This window comes from Aedes aegypti, chromosome 2 (genome assembly GCF_002204515.2).
Source record: "Aedes aegypti strain LVP_AGWG chromosome 2, AaegL5.0 Primary Assembly, whole genome shotgun sequence".
NCBI lineage: Eukaryota > Metazoa > Arthropoda > Insecta > Diptera > Culicidae > Aedes > Aedes aegypti.
Window position 1 is genome coordinate 159345459 of NC_035108.1, and position 20913 is coordinate 159366371.

General features: G+C 40.2%; 1 protein-coding gene across 1 annotated transcript in view; it reads left to right on the forward strand.

Moving 5' to 3' along the window:
* The window catches only part of LOC5577892 (deformed epidermal autoregulatory factor 1), a 38560-nt gene extending 20220 nt beyond the window's left edge, over positions 1–18340 (forward strand). The window contains exons 2-5 of the mRNA XM_001663548.2: positions 10497–11142; positions 11340–11912; positions 12029–12261; positions 17634–18340. Coding sequence (XP_001663598.1) covers positions 10497–11142; positions 11340–11912; positions 12029–12261; positions 17634–17804 — 1623 coding nt within the window. The 3' untranslated portion in view covers positions 17805–18340. The remainder of the gene's footprint in view (positions 1–10496; positions 11143–11339; positions 11913–12028; positions 12262–17633) is intronic.
* Positions 18341–20913: the final 2573 nt, after the last annotated feature.

A 20913-nucleotide genomic window follows, 5' to 3' on the forward strand; every position in this document is an offset into this window, starting at 1 on the left:
CGTGATTGAAAACGACGCCATTTTGAGAGGGATCCAGAGGGAACATAACCTCAAATGGGCGACACGAAGGAGCCGCCGGATCCTCCGGCGAACCAAAGCAATGATGTGGACATTCAAAATGACTGGACAGGAGCCATGAGTCTAGCAGCGCAGCGACAAGGAAACCAACAGCAACAGAAGGCGTACGCTAACGTGGTGTACACGGAAGTTGATACGGGCCCTTACCGGGTTTATTTTGAGTTGCGGAATAACGATGGAGCACAAAGAATAAACAAATTCGCGGTTGGATCTTCCCTAAGGAAAATGGAGCAGTACAAGCACTGCATAACGGACATGAAACAAGTCGGAAGAAATCGGATTTTGGTTTTCATCAGTAGTTACTTGAGGGCAAATGCGCTAGTCGAAGAAATCAACAAAAGCACAACGAGCAACTTCAAGGCATATGTACCGCTACACCTAGTCAGCGTAACGGGGATCGTCGATGGAGTCCCAGCGGACATCAGCGAGGAAGAAATCATGGGTGACATCGCAAGTGACGTGCCTATCATCAGCGTTAAACGGTTGAACCGTTTTGTGGACGGACAAAAGATACCAGCGAACCGAATCAGCGTGAGGTTCCGGGCAAATATGCTTCCGGACAGAATCCGACTGTTCTGTTGCTGTGCAAGAGTAAGACCATTTGAACAAAAGCTAACAGCATGCGGTAAATGCCTCAGATTCAACCACCACGAAGACAGATGCAAGGGAAATCGAAGATGTAAGAAATGTGCTGGACAACACGAAGCGGAGGAAGAATTTATCCAATGCAAAAATAAGCCGAAGTGCGCGCACTGCAGAGCGGAAGATCATACGATGCTGGACGAAAACTGTCCGGAGAAGATTCGACAGAAAAACATCAAAATGATGATGGCAAAAACAGCAATCACTTTTGCAGAAGCGAAAGAATGCTTTCCCTTGAAAACGCAAAACAGCTATGCCCTACTGGAAGATTTCAGCGAATTTCCAGCCCTAAGTGAATCGTACGCAGCAACACAACATGGCGAATCCCTTCGTCAACAATGGCAGAGGACTAACCAAGAAAGAGAAAGAATCAAACCAGCCATCAAAACGTACCCGGACCAACCGAAGAAGCACAACAAGCAAGGTGTCAAGAGAGCACGCAAAGAAGGAGACCAAACCACGGATTCAACGAATGCAATGAAAGCCACCAACGAAAGAAATCGGATGCTGATGGAAGAGCCAAGCAACTCAACGAACGGTGTTGCGCTGAACAACGAATCAAGGTGCAACGAGAAGGAAAGATGGGAAAGTCTAATGCGAGAAGCACACAGCACGGCAGAGTGGACGGCTAGTCAGAAGACGAAATCTACAATGATGACGTTTTACACTGACTTCCTCGGGCAGTTGGGAAACCAAGAGGATATAAAAAGTAAGTTTAAGCAATGCACATTGAAATATTTTAACTTAGCGAATTCAGTAGTAGAAGGAACAAACGCGTCAAAATAAGACGAATGCAAAAGCAGGTACAGATAAGTAAACATTTCTAGCTCAAGTAGGAAAACCAAACGTTTTCAAAACAAAATTCAATCCGCTTAAAATTATGCAATGTAACATCCAAAGTTTGGAGAAACACAAAGCTGAGCTACATCGAGTCCTTGTTAAAGGAAGCTATGAAATCGTTTTGCTATCAGAAACATGGACGAAAAGTAGTTTGGAACAAAGCAACCGTTATAAAATCTCACCGTACCACTTTATAGCCAAATCACGAGACGACAACTACGGAGGAGTTGCAATCATGCTACTTAACCATTTCAATTACCTGACAGTTCCGATGCCCACTACATCAGACTGGACTCAGGTATGCGGAATTAAAATATGCTCCCTAGATATAGTAGTAGTATCGGTTTATATCAGTCCTGATATTCCGGCGAATGTCTTCGAGGATGATATGGCCAAAATCATCAGAAGTTTAGATGGTCATAGAAAAGTGCTTCTAGCAGGAGACATAAACGCACATCACTATGCTTGGGGTAACGAAAAGTGCGACCGTAAGGGTAATATTCTGATGGATACGATCAATAGCAGCAGGTTCTTGATAGTAAATGATGGGTCAAGCACATTCGTTCCAATTCAGCTTAACAGAAAACCCACAGCCATCGATATCACGTTATGTACGGCGGAACTGTTCACAGATATCCAATGGAAGGTTTCGGATGTCAGTGTAGGCTCTCATCATATGGTCATCGAATGCGTCCTAAAATCCAAAAATGTGTCGTCAACCAAATACATCTACAACAACAGCAGAATTTGTGAAGCGATGTCAAATCTGGATCCAGAAGCTGTAAAAAAGGTCGAGGATTTAATACCAGTAGTCAAAAAGACATGTAAAGCAAATAGGAAAAAAGACACGAGGGTGCCGAAGCAATGGTGGACAGAAGAGGTTGAAAAAGCATGGATCAACAAGACAGAAGCAAGAAGGCAATTTAATCGAGTCTCAAGTCAAGTCAATCTATTAGAATTTAAGAAAAAAGCAGCCATTTTTCAGAGGTTAAAAAGAGAAGAAGTAAGAAAGAAGTTTAATGAGTTCCCAGAAGAAATAAATCCATTCGCCAGTTCTAAAGAACTTTGGGAAAAAATTGGTAGACTGACAGGGAAACGAATAAGGAGAAAAGAAAACAACGTAATGTATGACGATAAGGAAGTAGCAGAAGCGTTTCTCGACGAACACTTCGGACCACACGATCCACAACCGTGGATAGAACCTGTAGCACGACCTATAGGTGACATAATAGACAGGAGTATATGGGACAGAATCCTAGCGAAAAAGTCTAAACCATCTGCGCCAGGAGAAGATCGCATTTCATACGAAATGTTACGGAAGTTAAATCCAGGAGTAGTCGAAAACTTATTGTTAGATTTAAATAGAATGTGGAAGAGAGGTCTCCCTGAAGATGCATTGAGATCCATTCGTATAGTGGCGATTCCCAAACCAGGTCGCGATCAGTCTACCCCATCAGGAAAACGTCCAATCAGTTTAGTTCCTACGATAACAAAAGTAGTAAACACGGCTGTACTAGAAAAACTCCATGCCTTCATAGATGAGAGAAGCATACTGCCTGCAACTTCCTTCGGCTTTAGGAAAGGCCTTTCGACTACGACATGCTTAGAGTTCGTGGTTAACGAAGTAAAAAGGTTCAAACGGCAACGAATGAAGGTAGCACTAATTTGCGTTGACCTGAGCAATGCCTTCAATGCGGTAAAGCCAAACATACTTAATGACATCCTTGTAAGATTGAGCGTTCCCGATGAATTTGTTATCTGGATAACGAACTTTTTGCGTAACAGGCGATTGAACCTGCAAATTCGGGATAACAACATTTCCAGAATAATCAATAACGGGTTACCTCAAGGTGACATAATGTCTCCTACACTGTTCAACCTCTACACACTAAAGCTACATAGCATCGAAGATGAGGACGTTGTTCTTGTTCAGTATGCCGACGATTTTGGCATTATAGTAAAAGGTAAAACACTGGAGATGTTAAATAATACCGCACAGAACTATATGGACAAATTCGTTGAAACTGCAGACGCCTTAAATTTCAAAATAAATGCCGAGAAAACAAAAGCATTGCTCTTCCACAACAGCGACAGCAAACTGAAAGTCATGATAAATGGAACTCAAGTGGAAACCGTTAGAGTCCATTGTCACCTTGGAGTTCAAATCGACAGCTTTTTAACTTTTGGGGCAAATACGAGAGAGGTAGTAAGGAAGGTGACGGACCGCCTGAATATGCTGAAGATCATCAGTGGTGTTAGAACAGGATCACACCCTCAAACTATGGCTAACATATACAAAGCTCTAGTGAGAAGCGTTTTGGAATACGGATGCACAGTACAGAACAACGCCAGCGCTACGAATAAAAAGAAGTTGCAAGTTGTGAATAACCAGTGTTTGAGAAAAATAACAGGTTGCACGAAAAGTACCCCACTAAACGCATTAACAACCCTGGCAGGACAACAGCCATTACATCTTAGGCAAGAAGAGGTAGCAAACAAACAAATTGCTAGATCGTTCAACAGAAGCAATGTTGTGGCAGAACAACTTCGAAAATTGAACATCCCGGACGAACCAGATTTGGACAAGTATAGTTATATGGAAAAAATATACTTACGAAATAAAGGAATCTTCGACGATATCATGCCGGTTGTGAAACTACACCAAGCAACGGTTAAAGTCTCGTCATGCTTAGAAGGATTGAATACAACGAAAAAAGAGACGAACCCCTTTAAAATGAAGCAACTGGTGCTAATCGCGATGAACAACACGTACCGAGGAAGAAGGCGAGTTTTCACGGATGCATCGAAGGACAGCAACGTATGCGCTGTGGGCATATATCTGGAAAGCTGTAAAAGGAGATACTACTACAGATTGGAGCAGGAATCAAGCATCACAGCAGCAGAAGTAACTGCGATCAGAATTGCTATGTCTCTAATACAACAAACGGAGCTGCAGAACTGTGTGGTATACACAGATTCAAAATCGGCGTGCATGATGTTAGAAGATGCAGTAGAGGAGAAAGTGGGTCCAGCTATTGTGGTGGAAATACTACGGATCGCTCATGAGTATGGTACGGCTATACAGTGGATCCCCAGTCACGTAGCGGTTGAAGGAAACGAGATTGCAGATAAATTGGCGAAACTAGGACTTTCCGATGTAGCACCAACCTACGGTAATAAACTCTTTCTGAAAGATGCATTGCATAGATTCAAGATACAAACCCAACGGGAATCCAACGAATGGTATCAAGAATACTCCAAGGATAAGGGTAAACGCTTCCATGAGATTTGTCCGGATTTCTCTTCGGAGCCATGGTACAAAGGTACGAAAATGAACGGTTGCGATATTCGTCTGACGAATCGGCTGATGACCGGCCACGATTTCTCAAAGTTTTGGCTGGCGAAAATGAAGATAGCGGATGACGAGGACTGTGAGATGTGTGAAGTCCCCGAAACGTCTGAGCACATAATAATCCACTGCCCGAAGCACGGTTTCCTACGATCGAAATTTCAATTTGAGCAAAATTATTTGAGCCTTACTGACCTGTACAAATCAAAATGCGTTGAAACATACCAAGAGGTAACTGAATTCGTAAAACAAGCTAAGTTAAAACTGTAAGCAAAGAAGAAGAAGAAAGTAACGACTAGCCGTCACTCAAACAACAATAAGTCCATCGATTCTGGCCATATAGTCTGAGTTACTGGGCCATCACAGAAGCTGACAGACGTCGGCTTCAATCAGAAAGAAGAAGAAGAAGAAGAAGAAGCATGATTTTTCAAATAGGCGTAAATCCTATTTAAAATGTTTTGAATTTTTTCTATTTATGTATCTACTATAAGTTGAAGAAAAGAACACTGTTTCTAACCACTATTAAACAATTTGGATTTGTTTTGAATTAGATTGAAAAACTGGTAAAATTATCGAATAAACCCTTTTGCTTTGTGCTGCTCACATACACCTTGATGGTTCGTCGATATCATACCTTGATTGATACATACACCTTGCTTGATGCGTCGGTTTGACAGTTCGTTTTTCACATGCGTCACGTCATATACACCAGTATTGTTTTGTAGTTGCACATACACCGGTTTGCAAATTCCCATAAAACTTAATAAAGTTAGTTTTTACGTTCAACTATACAACGAATATTGGTTTCCGAATGTTTCCAATTTTATCTTAACTAACAGGAGCGCCTGACGGAGCCGTGAATAAGAAAAGTAGATGGAGAACAGTTCTTGTGAGAAATTTGGTAAGAAATATTGTCTAGAACCGAATATTGATGGTGTTCCACATCAGTTTGCCGACGCGTCAGCTTGCTGCAGCTGTGAAAATCCAAATTTCTCGATTTCCAACATGTTTAGTGATTTCCAAACAGTATGACGTATCTGCTGATTAAAATTTTATGTATTGATTTTGCATATAGGTCGCTTTACTATGAGCATATGTACGGTGTATGTGCTAGAATGAAAAATGTTGACAGTTGAGTCGCTCTAGAAACGTAGGGTGTATGTAGCCAAATTAAAACACTGAGTAAAGTGCACATAGGGCAGAATTGAAATTTATTTCAAGAAAGCGAAAAATGGTTTTAGGAATACTTTTATAGGCTCAATATGTAGATTACGCGTTTGTCAAGCCCATGCAAAACAAATTTCGATTTGTTAATTTTTGCAGATACGTCGGATTGAAGAATTAGGCTTGAATTGAGAGATGTTTCAAAATGTGACCCGGCAGTCGGGGTCAAATGCACGGTATTTGGAACACTGGTATGTTTAACAATATCAACTGTAACTATGTTTAAAATTTTCAAAATGGTTCAAATCATATTTTTTATGTAAAGTATATAAAACGGTCTACTATATAAAACATGAAATATTTGAAAATAATCATACGTTATTTTTATATGATCGATTGAAACTTTAATTTTTTTAACCTCACGGTAATAGAGCATGTCACGGTATCGATGTGATTTTCGTTCTCGATATTCTCTCCGTATGTCCATATACCCATTATCAAAGGTTACTAGACTAAATTTTAGGGATTCAAAACAGGGCGACTCGTAACCTCACTTTCTACCTGTTCTACGTTACTTAAAAAATAATATTTTGACATATTTCAAAAGATAAATGATTGAAATCGACTATTTAACGCATTCGTTGGGAAAATTCAAACATTTCAATACGTAGAACAGGTAGATTTGAGGTTAGGGAACTGATTCAAAACAATTTGCGAAGACTAAATTACGTCTTTTTATTTTTGATTTTCTTGGCAATGGAGTGATTTTCAATCTAGTATACATCAAAAATCTCGATCTCTCCCTATCTCGATGATCCCTTCGATATCGAGATGTGGAGAGTAGACTGTACTTTCTTTGTAGTGCTTAGAACTCACACTATATTGAAAACTCTCATGGTATATTATGATTTGTTGAATTTGATTTGCTTCTTTAAATTAGTTGTACGATTTTGATTCAAACGGTCTACCTGGTTAGAGGGGTCCGTGGCGTAGTTAGCTACACGTTCGCTTTGATAAGCGGATGGTCATGGGTTCGATTCCCAGCCACCCCAACAAAAAACCGGCCCAGTTGCTCAATGATTCACAATATGGAGCGATGATGGAGCCAACACATCTATCCTCCACTGAGGTCGGAGAGCGACTGAGGCAAATTGACTCTCTTCACAGGCGTTCCTGCACAGAATTCGAAATAAAACGGCAAACAAACCAGGCATCGAACAATGGACTATGGCTCGGAAAATAGACAGACATCGCCGCCCGAGAGGTAGACAACCACAATAACATCAGCTGCTGCATATAACAGTTCCACTCTCCGCATCTCGGGATGAGACGACGAACAAGAGTACACAAATAATAGGCCATGTGACAGCTCCGTGTATGCATTTGTTTACATCTGCCGAAGAGCGGTGCATACACGAGCCTGTCATTTCCGAAGAAGAACTGTCAAACAGCTTTGGAATCAGCTGATTTAAAACGTCTTGTGAAAAGGCCTATAAAATAGATCTTAGGTTTATACAATACAATGGATCATTAAAATAACCATAACGGCCGCTGTTGAAAGCATAGATAGCGCTACCGTAGCCTTGTGTGTTTGACAGAACAGCAATGCTGTCACCATGTTAAATCCCATATACAGTGGCGCCTTTGTTTTGATTTCAGAGTCAAAAAAGCTTGTATGGCCTTCGGTCAATGCCGGCGAATCTTTGGTAAAACTTGGGGCCTCAAACCCAAATATATCAAATGGATTTACACAACAGTTGTTCGACCAATATTGGCATATGGATGTCTTGTGTGGTGGCAAAAGGGCGAAGTGAGAACAATCCAATCAAAATTGGGCCATCTCCAAAGGATGTGCTTGATGGTGATGTCTGGTGCGTTCTCTACAACTCCCACAGCAGCGCTCGAGGCCCTTTTCGACGACACTTCGTTGTTTCCACTTTTGGTGAATTGGGACAAAATTGTCCTTGCTCCAAGTGATCTCACAATTGCTTGTCACTTTCCTTACAGGACATTTATCACACGGGGGATTCACGGGAAGAGTGGACGTCTGGCTATTTGGAAAGAAGTATATCAAACAATATAGTATGTTACACTGATGGCTCCCTTCTTGAAGGTAGAGCTGGTGCAGGAGTGTATTCTCGTGAGCTAATGCTGAATCAGTTTTACTCACTTGGTAGAAACTGCACCGTTTTTGAGGCGGAAATATTTGCCCTTATGTGTGGAGTGCAATCAGCACTTCAACAGCGCGTTATGGGTAAAGTCATATACTTCTGTTCAGATAATCAAGCTGCTATAAAAGCTCTCGCTTCGGCCAACTCAAGGTCGAAGCTTGTTATCGCATGTCGAACTCAAATTGAGGAACTGAATTCAGTCAACTCTGTAAACCTTGTATGGGTACCTGGCCATTCTTCCATCGTTGGAAATGAATTGGCTGATGAGGTAGCTCGCGATGGAGCATCGCATGACTTCATTGGCCCTGAGCCGGCTATTCCAATTTCGAAGTGCTGGGTGAAGCTTAAGATAAATTCTTGGGCGGCAACTCAGCACAAGCAATATTTGAATAGTTTGGAGTCATGTCGTCAAACAAAATTGTACATTACTGAGCCATCTCAAAAGGTGGCGAAGTATTTAACAAATCTGTCAAAGCAGAATTGCAGTCTCTTGGTCAGAGCGTTGACAGGCCACTGCCGACTCAACTATCACATGGCAAATATTCAGCGTGCTGACTCATTTGTGTGTGATAGTTGTGACTCCGATTATGGAATTTCGTATCACCTGATATGTAACTGTCCAGTTTTTTCGCAAATGCGATTCCAATTACTTGGTAAACACATTTTAAGTGAAACTGAATTCAGAAGCCTGAATCTTCAGGACATTCTGTTATTCTTAACCCGCTGTGGTAATGAGCTATAGGCTCTCTTTGCGCTCATGCGTTTTGCAGTGCCCTTTTTAGGGCGCTTTTCGAACCCATTGTGGTATGGAGCTACATGCTCTCATTTCGCTTATGCGATCTTCCCTCTTCAAGGGACCCACTCCTATTTCCTCCCATCTTTCCCTTCCCTTTCCTCTCCCATCGGGTAGATGATGAAATAGGCTCAAATATGGCGATGGCACAAATCTCCCAAGTGGTGGGGAACGTGCCTTTGGAGCCGGCCTTGTGATACCTGATACCTGGATCATTAAAATAACCATAACGGCCGCTGTTGAAAGCATAGATAGCGCTACCGTAGCCTTGTGTGTTTGACAGAACAGCAATGCTGTCACCATGTTAAATCCCATATACAGTGGCGCCTTTGTTTTGATGCGGTGAGCACTTGCAAAAACTATATTCAATGATCCAATGATAAAGTGATTCAGCCCAGTGGTGCCCAATGTATGCAAAGGGCTAACCAAATGAAAGTTAGAAAAACAAGGTCTACCTGTTCAATGAACAGGTTGAACAGGCTGACCAGACGCCTCTGCCCTAAACACCCCAGCAATCTAGATAGAATTTTCAAAAGTTTTTGTCTGTGTTATGATCTCAATTTCATCCTTTTTTCGTCTAAATTACTCACATACTTTTCTCAATGTTGTTTTCCTATTTATTTTAGATAAATGTTTTGAGGCCATAAAATTTGAACATATGTATTGAAACGTTTTCAGTGTCTAGTATCCACAATACTTCATATTAATATACAACCTTTATCACATTATGCAGCTCACAATCCTGCGAACAATTCAAGCATATCAGATGCAGATACATCGACTTTCGACGTTTTCTGTGACTTGTCAAACTTGATGGAGAAGTTCAATCCCTTAAAACTCCATGCGCTTCTAACGCCCCATTTTACGGTAATTAAAAATTGAATACAGGGAGTTGGGAATAGGGAAATTATTTGCTGTAGCAGTTTTAACAATGATTTTTGCAATGTTTATGGTAAAATCCGGGCCCCCATTGTCCCTATTTTATTACTATCATAGCAAAAAACGAATAAAGTATTGCCGAGGTTTGATCCTATTTGGACCTTCCATAGCAGTTTGTTCAAACATGTCTAGTCTTGTCCTGGTATGAGATAGCAAAGAATTTAATGAGAAAAAGAGCTACGTCCTGATCAGCTGAATTAATCTTTTACGTTCATCAGTTACCATTGACTAAAGTGGTTCGCCTATGATCAAAAATGCAGTTGGAACAGCTGTTGTGTGTTTATTATGGGCCACCCTAGTGTTCATATCATCATAACCTAATGGTAAAATCACCCCAACTTCCGCAATTTTGGGCCATAGAAAAGCACACACGCAAATACGCACTTGAATTTTTGCAGTTGGTATCATAATCCGTGAAGAGTTGAAATTATAACTTCGCTACACGTATGCATCTACGTCGGCAGGCCTCCCTTGGTATGAATATGTCCACCGGGTATTAACAGACTTTCCAAATTTATAGGTTGCATTACCCCCACGAACTCGTCTCGTGACCACAGCCGATGTGCAATCAGGAAATACGGTTGTCCAAGTGCCGGTATCGTTACCGGTTGGGACGCTTATCGGTGGCACTACCTTCAACGTACTCACGCCAGATCAGATCCAACACTTTAAGCCGATGATCTGCGTGGACAACAACGGTTTTGTATCGGGCAGTACGGTCGTGGGGGACCTCACCGGAGACCTTAAACCAACGCATATCGTAATCCAGCAGCAAGGAACGGACCAACAGCAACAAGTAACCGCAACACATGACGAGCAGAGCCTTGTGGACCACCAAAACCAATCACAGCAGGAGTATCGGATGGACAATAGTGTGATAGATCGACTGAACAGTCTCGATGTCCTGCCAGTGCGGTGCAAAACGACAACCGGGGATCTATATAAGAGCCGGCTCGGTTCCGGGGGTCGTGGAAAGTGTATTAAACATAAGGATGCGTGGTATACCCCGAGCGAGTTTGAAAACATCTGCGGTCGAGGGTCGAGTAAAGACTGGAAACGATCTATTAGGTACGGTGGACGGAGTTTGCAAGCGTTGATCGACGAGGGAATTCTGACACCACACGCCACCAGCTGCACGTGCTCAGCGTGTTGTGATGATGAATCAGGTAAGTCTGTCGCTGTGAATCCAAATAAACACTTAAATAGTTGGTTGTTTAAAACGTTCGTGTACTCAAAACAGTCAAAACTTCTTGGATTGGGTATCGTCCTGTCGTCCCTATAGCTGCTAGCTGTTTGTTTTTTTGCCCCATTACTTTATTTTCGGTACACTTACCCTATATTTCTTTTTTTTTTTCATTTTCAGCTGCCTCTGGTCCGGTACGATTATTTACGCCCTACAAGCGAAGGCGGCGTAATCAAATAGAACCAGAACAGCCAGAAAAGAAGAAAAGAATAATTGTAAATAATAATACAAACACTAGTAATAACAACATCCACATCAACAATATTAGCAACAGCGCCATCAGCAACACGAGTACTACTACAACCGCCGTAAGCCAGCAGAATACCACTGTAAGTCATCACCATGTTGCGGCTCAGCAACAGCAACAACAACAACAACAACAGCAGCAGCAGCAACAGCAACAACAACAGCAAGTGCAACAACAGGTCCAACAGCAGCAACAACAGCAACAAGTTCAACAGCAGCAGCATCAAGTACAGCAACAGATTCATCAAGCTGCAGCTACCATCAACGCAACTCCCATTATCACCAACAATACCAGCACCACAACAACGACCACCACGGTAAAGGTAGTCCAGCAGGAGCAACAAGAGATTGAAAACGAGCTCGCAATCGCCACCAAAGAAGAACCATGGCAAACCCTTACCGAAGGAATCGAGAGTGCCACCGAATACGTCGATCAATCGACTCAGTGTAAGTGTACGCCCTGTAGCAGGTAAAGGCCGCAGAGCATGATGACTGTGTACTTCCATCGTTAACTTCAGCATTGTCAATCAATTTGTTCCTTAAACCATATTTTTCTCTTGCAGTAATAACGGAAACGAATCTACCGTTTGAAAAGCTGAAAGCACTGTGCTCTCAAGTGTCGAAGGCCATGCAGGAGATGAAGAAGTGCATCGGTGAAGCCCGCGAAGTACACAACCGCCAGTTGGAGCGGTTACAGCGTGAGCGAGACGCTGCCATCCTGACTGTGACGCAGCTGGAGGAGCAGAACAATATCAGTAGTCAATTACCACCCGGTTCAGTTCATGCCAACAAAAAGGTAATTATTCAGTACATCAATCGATGAGTTTTATTCTTTAAGATAAAATTTTGTTAAACCTACCCAAATTTGAATTGTTTTCTATACATAGTAGGAGAAATTGCACATTGAAATAAAATTATGGTTTTTCACTTTAAGCGAATCTTTCCTCAGAAAAAATCTGAAAGACTCAGTCAAGTAAAAAGATCCCGCTGTTTAGACCCTTCACAGAGAATCAAAATGTTGTTAAAGTCAGTGGACAACCTTATAATTATTACGCTGAGAAAATGCAACAAAAAATTGCAATTCCGTTGCATATCACCCTACTTTTCATTAAGAGTATGGACCGGACATCATAACGGCTTACTTTCCTAACGAAAGAAACAGTACTGAAAAGTTAAAGTAGCAACTGGTGAGCTCGTTTCATGCTTGTGGTAATACATTTTAATCGTGGGAACTTTAAGTTTACACACTCAAATTTTGTTCGCGAGCTCGGCATTTGAAAATGCTGGATCAACTCGGCTTCTGCACATTTTGCTGAAAACTCAGCTAAAAAATAATTTTAAACGAGATTCGGCAACTTCTGAAACTGAAATCTCGGTTAATTCTACTTTTTATCCGTATCTCGGCAACTATGTAAGCCGAGCACCAACGCTAACAATGTTTTCACCGAACTCAGTTGTAGCAAATGCTGATATATCGGTTTCGACCTAAGTTTACCGAGATCCTCGGCATTTTATTTTATCATCTGCCATCTTGTTTTCATTCACATCGCTTTTGTGTATATGTGGAAAAGTAGTGTAAATATCGTGGAAAAGTTCTTACAATAAACCAAGTGCTGGAAATCATGAAGCGGGAGGAAGCTAGATTGTACAAACTCTTCAGTAAATACGCTCAAAGTTGTTGTTTTTATGTAATTTAGTGCTAGATATCGGATATTATGTGCTTTTTTTGCCGGGAAGTAATTATGAAATAATAACTCGAATTTAAAGGACACGTCATTAACCATTTCCATTTATGATATATGGGCAGCTCCAAAGTTGACATTGCTTAACCCTCTAATACCCAAATTTTTATTTTCGATTTAAGTATTATTTTTCGTTATCTAAAATCGTTCTAAACACGTTTTGGGCAATTATTTATTTTTATTTTCAAATTTTTAAATTTTGGTTTTTGATTTTCATAATTTTTATTTTTGAACATCCCTAGCTTTTTTCATTTTTTCTTGAAGCCTTTTCTAGTTGTTGATTTTTGGCAATAATAAAAAAATTAATTTTTACGGTGCTTTTAAAAACATTAAATTTTTAATTTTTTTTCGGAGCGTATTTTATTTTCCGTGTAACTAACGGAAAAACAGGTTTGAAAATATATTAATACCTCCAGGCTCTTTTTTTGTGATAGGTTGATCGTAGAAAAATATAAAAGGTACGATTTTTATATTACACGTTAAATGAACCCCAGGCATTTGTAGGTTATATAAGAATGCAATTTCTCAAACAATTTTTAAAAATACAAAAAAGTTTCAAAAGTCATAAAAAACTTTTCTTATATGTGTGTTATGAGTCAAGGTATAAGCCAAAAATAAAACCATTTTGATTTCCGAGCTGCGAACAAATACACAAAATTCTAAAGTGTACCCCGTCTGAAGGCGGGGTTGGGTATTTGAGGGTTAAAAACACTAATGAAAACTAAATAATATTCTGAGGCTAAAAGTGCCTCAACAATGATTGTTTTTCATTTTAGCTGAGATTTCAGTTTGTGAGATGCCGAGATTTTCGGTTAAACACGGTAGATAAAACTTTTCACAGAAACCGAGTTAATCAGTTAAAACTATTAAGCCGAGATGACTGCCGAGCGCTCGGCTGTGCGGATCTCGGTTTCCAAAAGCCGAGATTCGGCATATTATTCTAAGTGTGTATGTAATTTTCGAACAAACTAAGAATGGTTCGTCACTTCAAGTATCGGCATAAACCCTGCTTGTTTTACATAGCTTTCTTTTTTTTCATTACAAAAATATGAGTAGTTCGACATTTTGAATGTCGACGTGTTTTCTTAATCATCAACGCAAAATTAGTTTTTCATAAAAGTCGTATTTTTCCTCCTTATCCTACCCATGGATCACCGCCGATCAAAGGTGACTCCAAGATCTGTTTTCTTCCTCACTAATAAACACCTTTCCCGTGGCGATTGTGGAGATGCTGAGGTATTCTAGGGTTTTAGAAGCAACAATCATTACACCCTAACATTCCTTCCCCATCTCAACTGACTGTAAGGACTTGGCCGGCGCTATTATTGATCAATAATATGGGATCTGCTAAAATGTGCACTTTGAGAATAAGCGGAAAGGCCCATCCGTGGTATTCATTTGGGTCGAAGTGCAATTCTTACCAGTTACGATCAATCACGGAGTAGCAACCATTGACATTTACAGTCAGTCTATGCTATGCCATGTAATCAAGTACATTTTCGACCAAAGTCTTTTTTTGATCTAGATCAGCATAATATGTTAAGTAGTTGATGTTTAATTAAAAGGCTTTTAAAGATAAAAAGGACTTACAGTATGCTTTTGAACTATTAGAACGATAAACCTAGGGTGAAAAAGGGTGATGCTAGATTTTGGTTCGGTAGATCTTATCTCATAACGCACCATGTAATGGTGATGTACAGTATCGGACATATAAAATGCACCAAAGCCCATACAAAATGGTCAACTTCAGAAGGCTATATCTCCGTAGTTTCTCAACCGATTCTTTTCATTTGTTCTGTGACGAACTACAAATTACCTCAATTTTCGATAAATATTACAAAATTTGTGTAAAAAATATTGGTTCAAACGTTACAGATCGGTTTTAGCTTTAAAAATGCACCAAGACAAAAAGTGATGTATCAGACAAACTATGCGTCGTATCCTTTCGGTGTCTTCAGTGCATTTGGTCCTTATCACTCAATGGACAAATGCGCTTAAGACACCAAGATGGTTCGATGCTTAGTTTTTCTGCTACATATGTTTGTGACTTGGTGCATTTTTTATGTCAAAATTCAGCCTATCTGTAACTTTTGAATCAATAGTTTTCACACAGCTTTTTCAATAGTTTTCGAAAATTGAGGTAATTTGTAGTTCGCCACAGAAAAAAATTAAAAGAATCGGTTGAGAAACGGCGGATTGTACCGGCCGGATTCGAGGTGAACACCATTTTTGCGGGATTGTTGTCCGGCATTCTCACAACATGTCCCACCCATCGTACCCTTTCAGCTTGTGGAGTCCGTAGTAAGCACGACTTCCGGCAATGATGCGTCTTCGAATTTCTATGCTGCAGTTGTTATCCGACGTTACCAATGATCCGAGGTAGACAAATTCGTCCACAACCTCGAACTCATCTCCGTCGATCACCACGCGTCTGCCAATGCGAACTCTATCGCGCTAGGTTCCTCCAACCAGCAGATATCTCGTCTTCGACGTATTTACCTTCAATCCAACCCGGTCTGCTTCACGTTTCAACCTGGTATACTGTTCAGAAACCACCTGGAACCTTCTTCCGACAATGTCCACATCGTCAACGAAGCAGATGAACTGGCTGGATTTATTGAAGATCGTGTCCCGCATGTTGAAGCCCGCCCGTTTCATAACACCCTCTAGCGCAATATTGCACAGGAGGCAGGAAAGACCATCGTCTTGTCAAAGTCCTTTGCGTGTTTTAAACGGGTCCGATAATGCACCCGATATCTTCACACACTGTACACTATCCATTGTTGCCTTGATCAGTCTAGTCAGTTTCCCGGGAAAACCGTTCTCGTCCATAATCTTCCATAGCTCTTCGCGGTCAATGGTAGGTATACGCCGCTTTGAAATCGATAAATAGGTGGTGCGTAGGAACTTGATATTCGCGACACTGCGACACTTTCGGAGGATCTACCGCAACAGAAAAATTTGGTCTAGGAGGTGAACCAGCATTCGGCTGGAAGCCTCTTAAAGACAAAAAAAAATTGTTGGTCTGTTGTCGATCGCCCGTCCACAAAACTGGCTTGATAACTTCCCACAAATCTGCTTGCCAGTGGCGATAGACGGTGGAAGATGATCTGGGAAAGCACTTTATAGGCTGCGTTAAAAATGGTGATCGTTCGATAGTTCTCACATCACTGCAATCACCTAGATATCTAATTTTTCGATCATCATTGGAATTTTTGGAAATGTCCACCGGTTCGGAGTTATTTCGGTGGCTCACTGGGTCAAGTCGGGTAAAAATGACTACAACTTCCTTTTCAATTAACTTTTACCTAACTTATCAGTATAAATCTGATTGCAATTCAACTTGTTTTTATAGTTTCGACTACAGACATGGGAGAACTAAATTACACAGCCAGCTTTGGCCTAAAGTATGTGTTCGGTTATTTATGGGACCTCCGTGGAACCGCCCCAAATAGGGTAATTATATTTTTCTTCGAAACTGGTAAGTTGGTTGAGTCAGATTTATACAAATAAGTTGGTTAAAAGTTGATTGAAAAGGTAGTTGGAGTCATTTTCACTCGACTTGACCCAGTGACCCACCGGAATAACTCCGAACCGGTGGACATTTTCAGAAAACCCAATAATGATAAAAAACTAGACATCCAGGCGATTCCAATCCTACTAAAACGAAAGCAATTCGTCAAGAATTGCCAAAATGGCAACGATTTCAACTTTTTCCCATTTGATGAGCGGATACGGGTTTAATCTGCTTACTATAATCTTGAAAAGTAAAACAAATCCTTCTAGGGATTATTTCTGATAACCTATGAAACTCGTCCAGAAATTCGTTCATAATTTCAATGAGTGATTTCTTATGAAGACCCTTCAAAAAATTCTAGGAACTTATCCTTTCATCAAGGGAATTCCTGCAGTTTTCCAAACATTTCTCGTATAATTACACCAGCAAATACTACAGATATTGTCCAAGGTAATCCTGCAGGATATTATCCAAAATAATCATACAGTGATACCTCCATGAGTCGATGTTCCATGACTCGATATCGACTCATGGAACCATACTAGAAACAAAATTTCATGGTTACTATGATGGTTCCTAGAAACAGCTTTCCAAAGGATTGCTGTTCCATGACTCGATATTTCCATGAGTCGATGGTCCCTTCAATATCGACTCATGAAGGTTTCACTGTATATGAATTGTATGTAAAAGTATGAGCCGTTTTATATGACAGTCTAGATACATTTTGAAAAAAAAATGTAAGTATATAAAGTGACTTATTTTGTCTAGGTTTACACTTCCTGAAAATGTGATTAATATTTGTTCAAGATGGCCAAACACTACCACAGGATGGAAAAAAATAAAATTGAATGATTATTTCTGTATAAGTCCCTAGTTATTATATTTTAATCGTTCCACTTATTGTTTCAGTGTGCCAACTGCAATCGGGAAGCACTGGCCGAGTGCTCGCTCTGCCGGAGAACGCCGTACTGTTCGACCTTCTGTCAACGAAAAGACTGGATTACGCATCAAAACGAGTGCGTGCGAAGTACGCAGGAAGCTACGCATCAGATCATGCTGATAGTGGATGAAACTCAATAACCTTTAATTTTCTAATTGCGACCTGCGGTTCGGCGTGGTTGATGGGATGAGAGATCTGGATCGATTCTCAGTGCTGCTGCCATTACGGTACCTTAGAAGCGAAAGGTATTTATAGTAAGGATTCGGGGCAAAATCAGTCAGCAGCACCTGTGCACCACTGTTCGCCGCGGCTCCTCGAAGGTTTGCCATCTTCGTTGGTCGCAATGTATCAATGGGCAATGTTGCCAAACGGGCGGCACACTACTATTGAAATGAAGAAATTTTTATATTTAAATAGCAAAGTTTAAATTTTGTTTTTTATATCTAAATGTGGAAAACGAACAGAACTGGATTCACTCAAAAAAGGGACTTATCGGTAGAGGCCGAAGTGATCTACCCTGTTCAAAGTAGATTTTTTGTTTTCTTTTTTATTAGGAAATTGCGAGGAAGTACATATATATTTAATTATTAAAGTGTGTACGTAAGAACACGAAGAGAAAAGAAACTTTATTTAAAGAATAATTATCATTTGAATAATAAGAGACGTTAACTCTTAATTTCTGTTATGTTTGTTTTACTTCGTTTATATCACATCACTATTTTGTTTGAGCTTCCGTTGTAACGTAATTAAACGTTGTTTGTATTATGTTCAGATCAACCTATTCAAATCCAATATTTCCAAGTAACTTCGAAACAGGATTAGAGAAGTACTTTTCATTAAATTTTACATTGTTTAACACACATTGTTAGGACGTATGTCATTGAGAGTACCCTGTATGATGTAGTAGCAATTATTTCCCCTACAGATTAAAATTCCCGTTGTATATAAGTACCGATCTAATCAATAACTGACCATGTTCCATAATGGAACTCAATTCTCACTTAATATTTCCCAAAACCTTCCTTTCCCTTCTCAAGTGAAAGTGCATAGTTGTCTAGAATTAATTAGCCATAATTGATTGTGAGAAAATGGAATTTAGATAAATATATTCTCGTGATCGAATATCGTAAGTGACAGATGTGCAGGATTGTGGTTTGTGAAGCATAAGTTGAACTTATTTTATGAGTACGAAAAGTCGGTCCGGTTATTTCATAGCGAAACGATAATACCTTTTTAATTCACGTATGGTAAATTCACTATGCATATCAAACGGCGAACTTGGGGCATCTTCGGTAACGTAACAAATCGTATGGCAAGTTTTTCATTTTTGGATACAATTTGTAACTGTGCTGAAGATGGCCTTAAGATAAAATTATATTCATCCCTCTTATGACCGTAATTTTTCTTCCTTATCATTCTATTGTACGAATTTTTCGGGTTCCGAGCAAACTACTCACAAAATAGGGGAACTTACGTATTCTCGGTAGCCTAAGCCGATGCCGCGCTTCTTTTGTAATTTTCTCGGACATCAGCGTACAAATTCCATGTTTGTCTGTTTACATTTATGCGCTGCTCAATCCTCTATCGATTCACACTGACAGACTTGTCAACATATGTTTCGAAACGTTTTTACAACGCTGCGAACATCTCTTGTCAGTGTGACTATTGTCGGCAACCTCATTCTCTTCGGCAACTTTCCCATAAGAGCTGCTGGCGAATCTCTTCGGCAGCTCCAAATCAGTCGCATTTTGAGGCATCTTTATTTGAATTGATGACATCTCTGGCGATATTGTTTGTACAGACTGGGAAATCTCGTCAGTGGGAAGCGGACAGAGCAAGGAACCATCTGCATGTTTTCATTGATGTATTTTGATAGAAAAATACTGTGTATTTGGCGTTTGAAATTTGGTTGCCGATAATAGTCGAATGGTGCCGAAGCCGTAAGTCTCCCTATTGTTTTTCAAAAATGTTTCCAAAAAAATAAGTTACATTTTTTACAAAATACCACCAAGGTATGGAAAGGAATACTTCAAACTACAAATCAATACAAATAGGAGATTACTTTGTAATGTGTTTCTACGCTTTTCATGACCTCTTCCTTGGCATTAGGTTAATCTTCATTTTCTTTTCGGTTGAAACACGAATTACCAGTCACCCAGTTTATGCTGATCAGACACATTTTTTTTTCGATTAATATTTTTAAAATGGAGGGTGGGATTGCCATATAGCATAAAGCTGTTTAAAATAAAGCCATTCAGTATGAACGTTTTGTACACTAAGTGGTCATTTAGCATAACTGTACTGCCGTGAATCGCAAGTCAGTCCCATCTGCATTTTCGTCAAAAATGAGTTAAGGTCGGTTTTCAACATATCTTCCAATGCTCTTTCAGCTGCACTAATGAGATGTTATGATTTGTTCGGAAAAATCAGGAAAAAATAGCAAGTCAAATTGTCCCATAATGAAAAGTAACCGCATATCAGTCCCACCACAGATTTCCGTATTTTGATCATCTTTATATTTTTCTCGGAAGGATATCGTAGTGAAAAGCAAACTCTGAAATTTTAATTAAAATTTGAACATGATCAAATCCTCTGGAAAATTTTGAATGTTCGTATGGAAAACGAAATTGGAAACTTCACAGCCCATTTTCTCAATGCCTACTTTTTACAGATGGGACTGACTTGCGATTCACGACAGTGTAGTCCCATCATAATTATGCTCCCTTTTCAAATAGACTTTTAATGACATTTATGAATATGACAAATGATGATGGTCAAATGATCCTTGGCAATTATACTAATTATTGTTGGAAGATAAAATAAACATAGTAGGCGTTCAGACCGAACGTCAATCGTAGTAGCCTAGATTTAAATTTGAATAAAATTATTCTCTTCTGTTTCTACCACTGCCAAGAGTAGTTCGTTTTACTGCCTACTCCAATAGGTTATTGGCCCAAGTATTTTTTCAAAAGAAGATTCTCGAAGCAGAAAATGTCTCTCGGCGGAGCTGGCGACAACCAAGCGGAACGGATTCCGCAAATCCAGCAGCAGTTTCAAAACCACTCAAGCCTTCCTCCCATCGAGCGGTTGTGCGGTCGTGAAAACTGGCCCACGTGGAAGTTTGCGGTGGAAACTTATCTCGAGCTGGAGGAGCTGTGGGAAACAGTGAAGCCGATTCCCAACGCGGATGGAACGCTGCCGGCGATCGACGAGAGGAAGTGTAGAAGAGCACGTGCGAAAATTATTCTC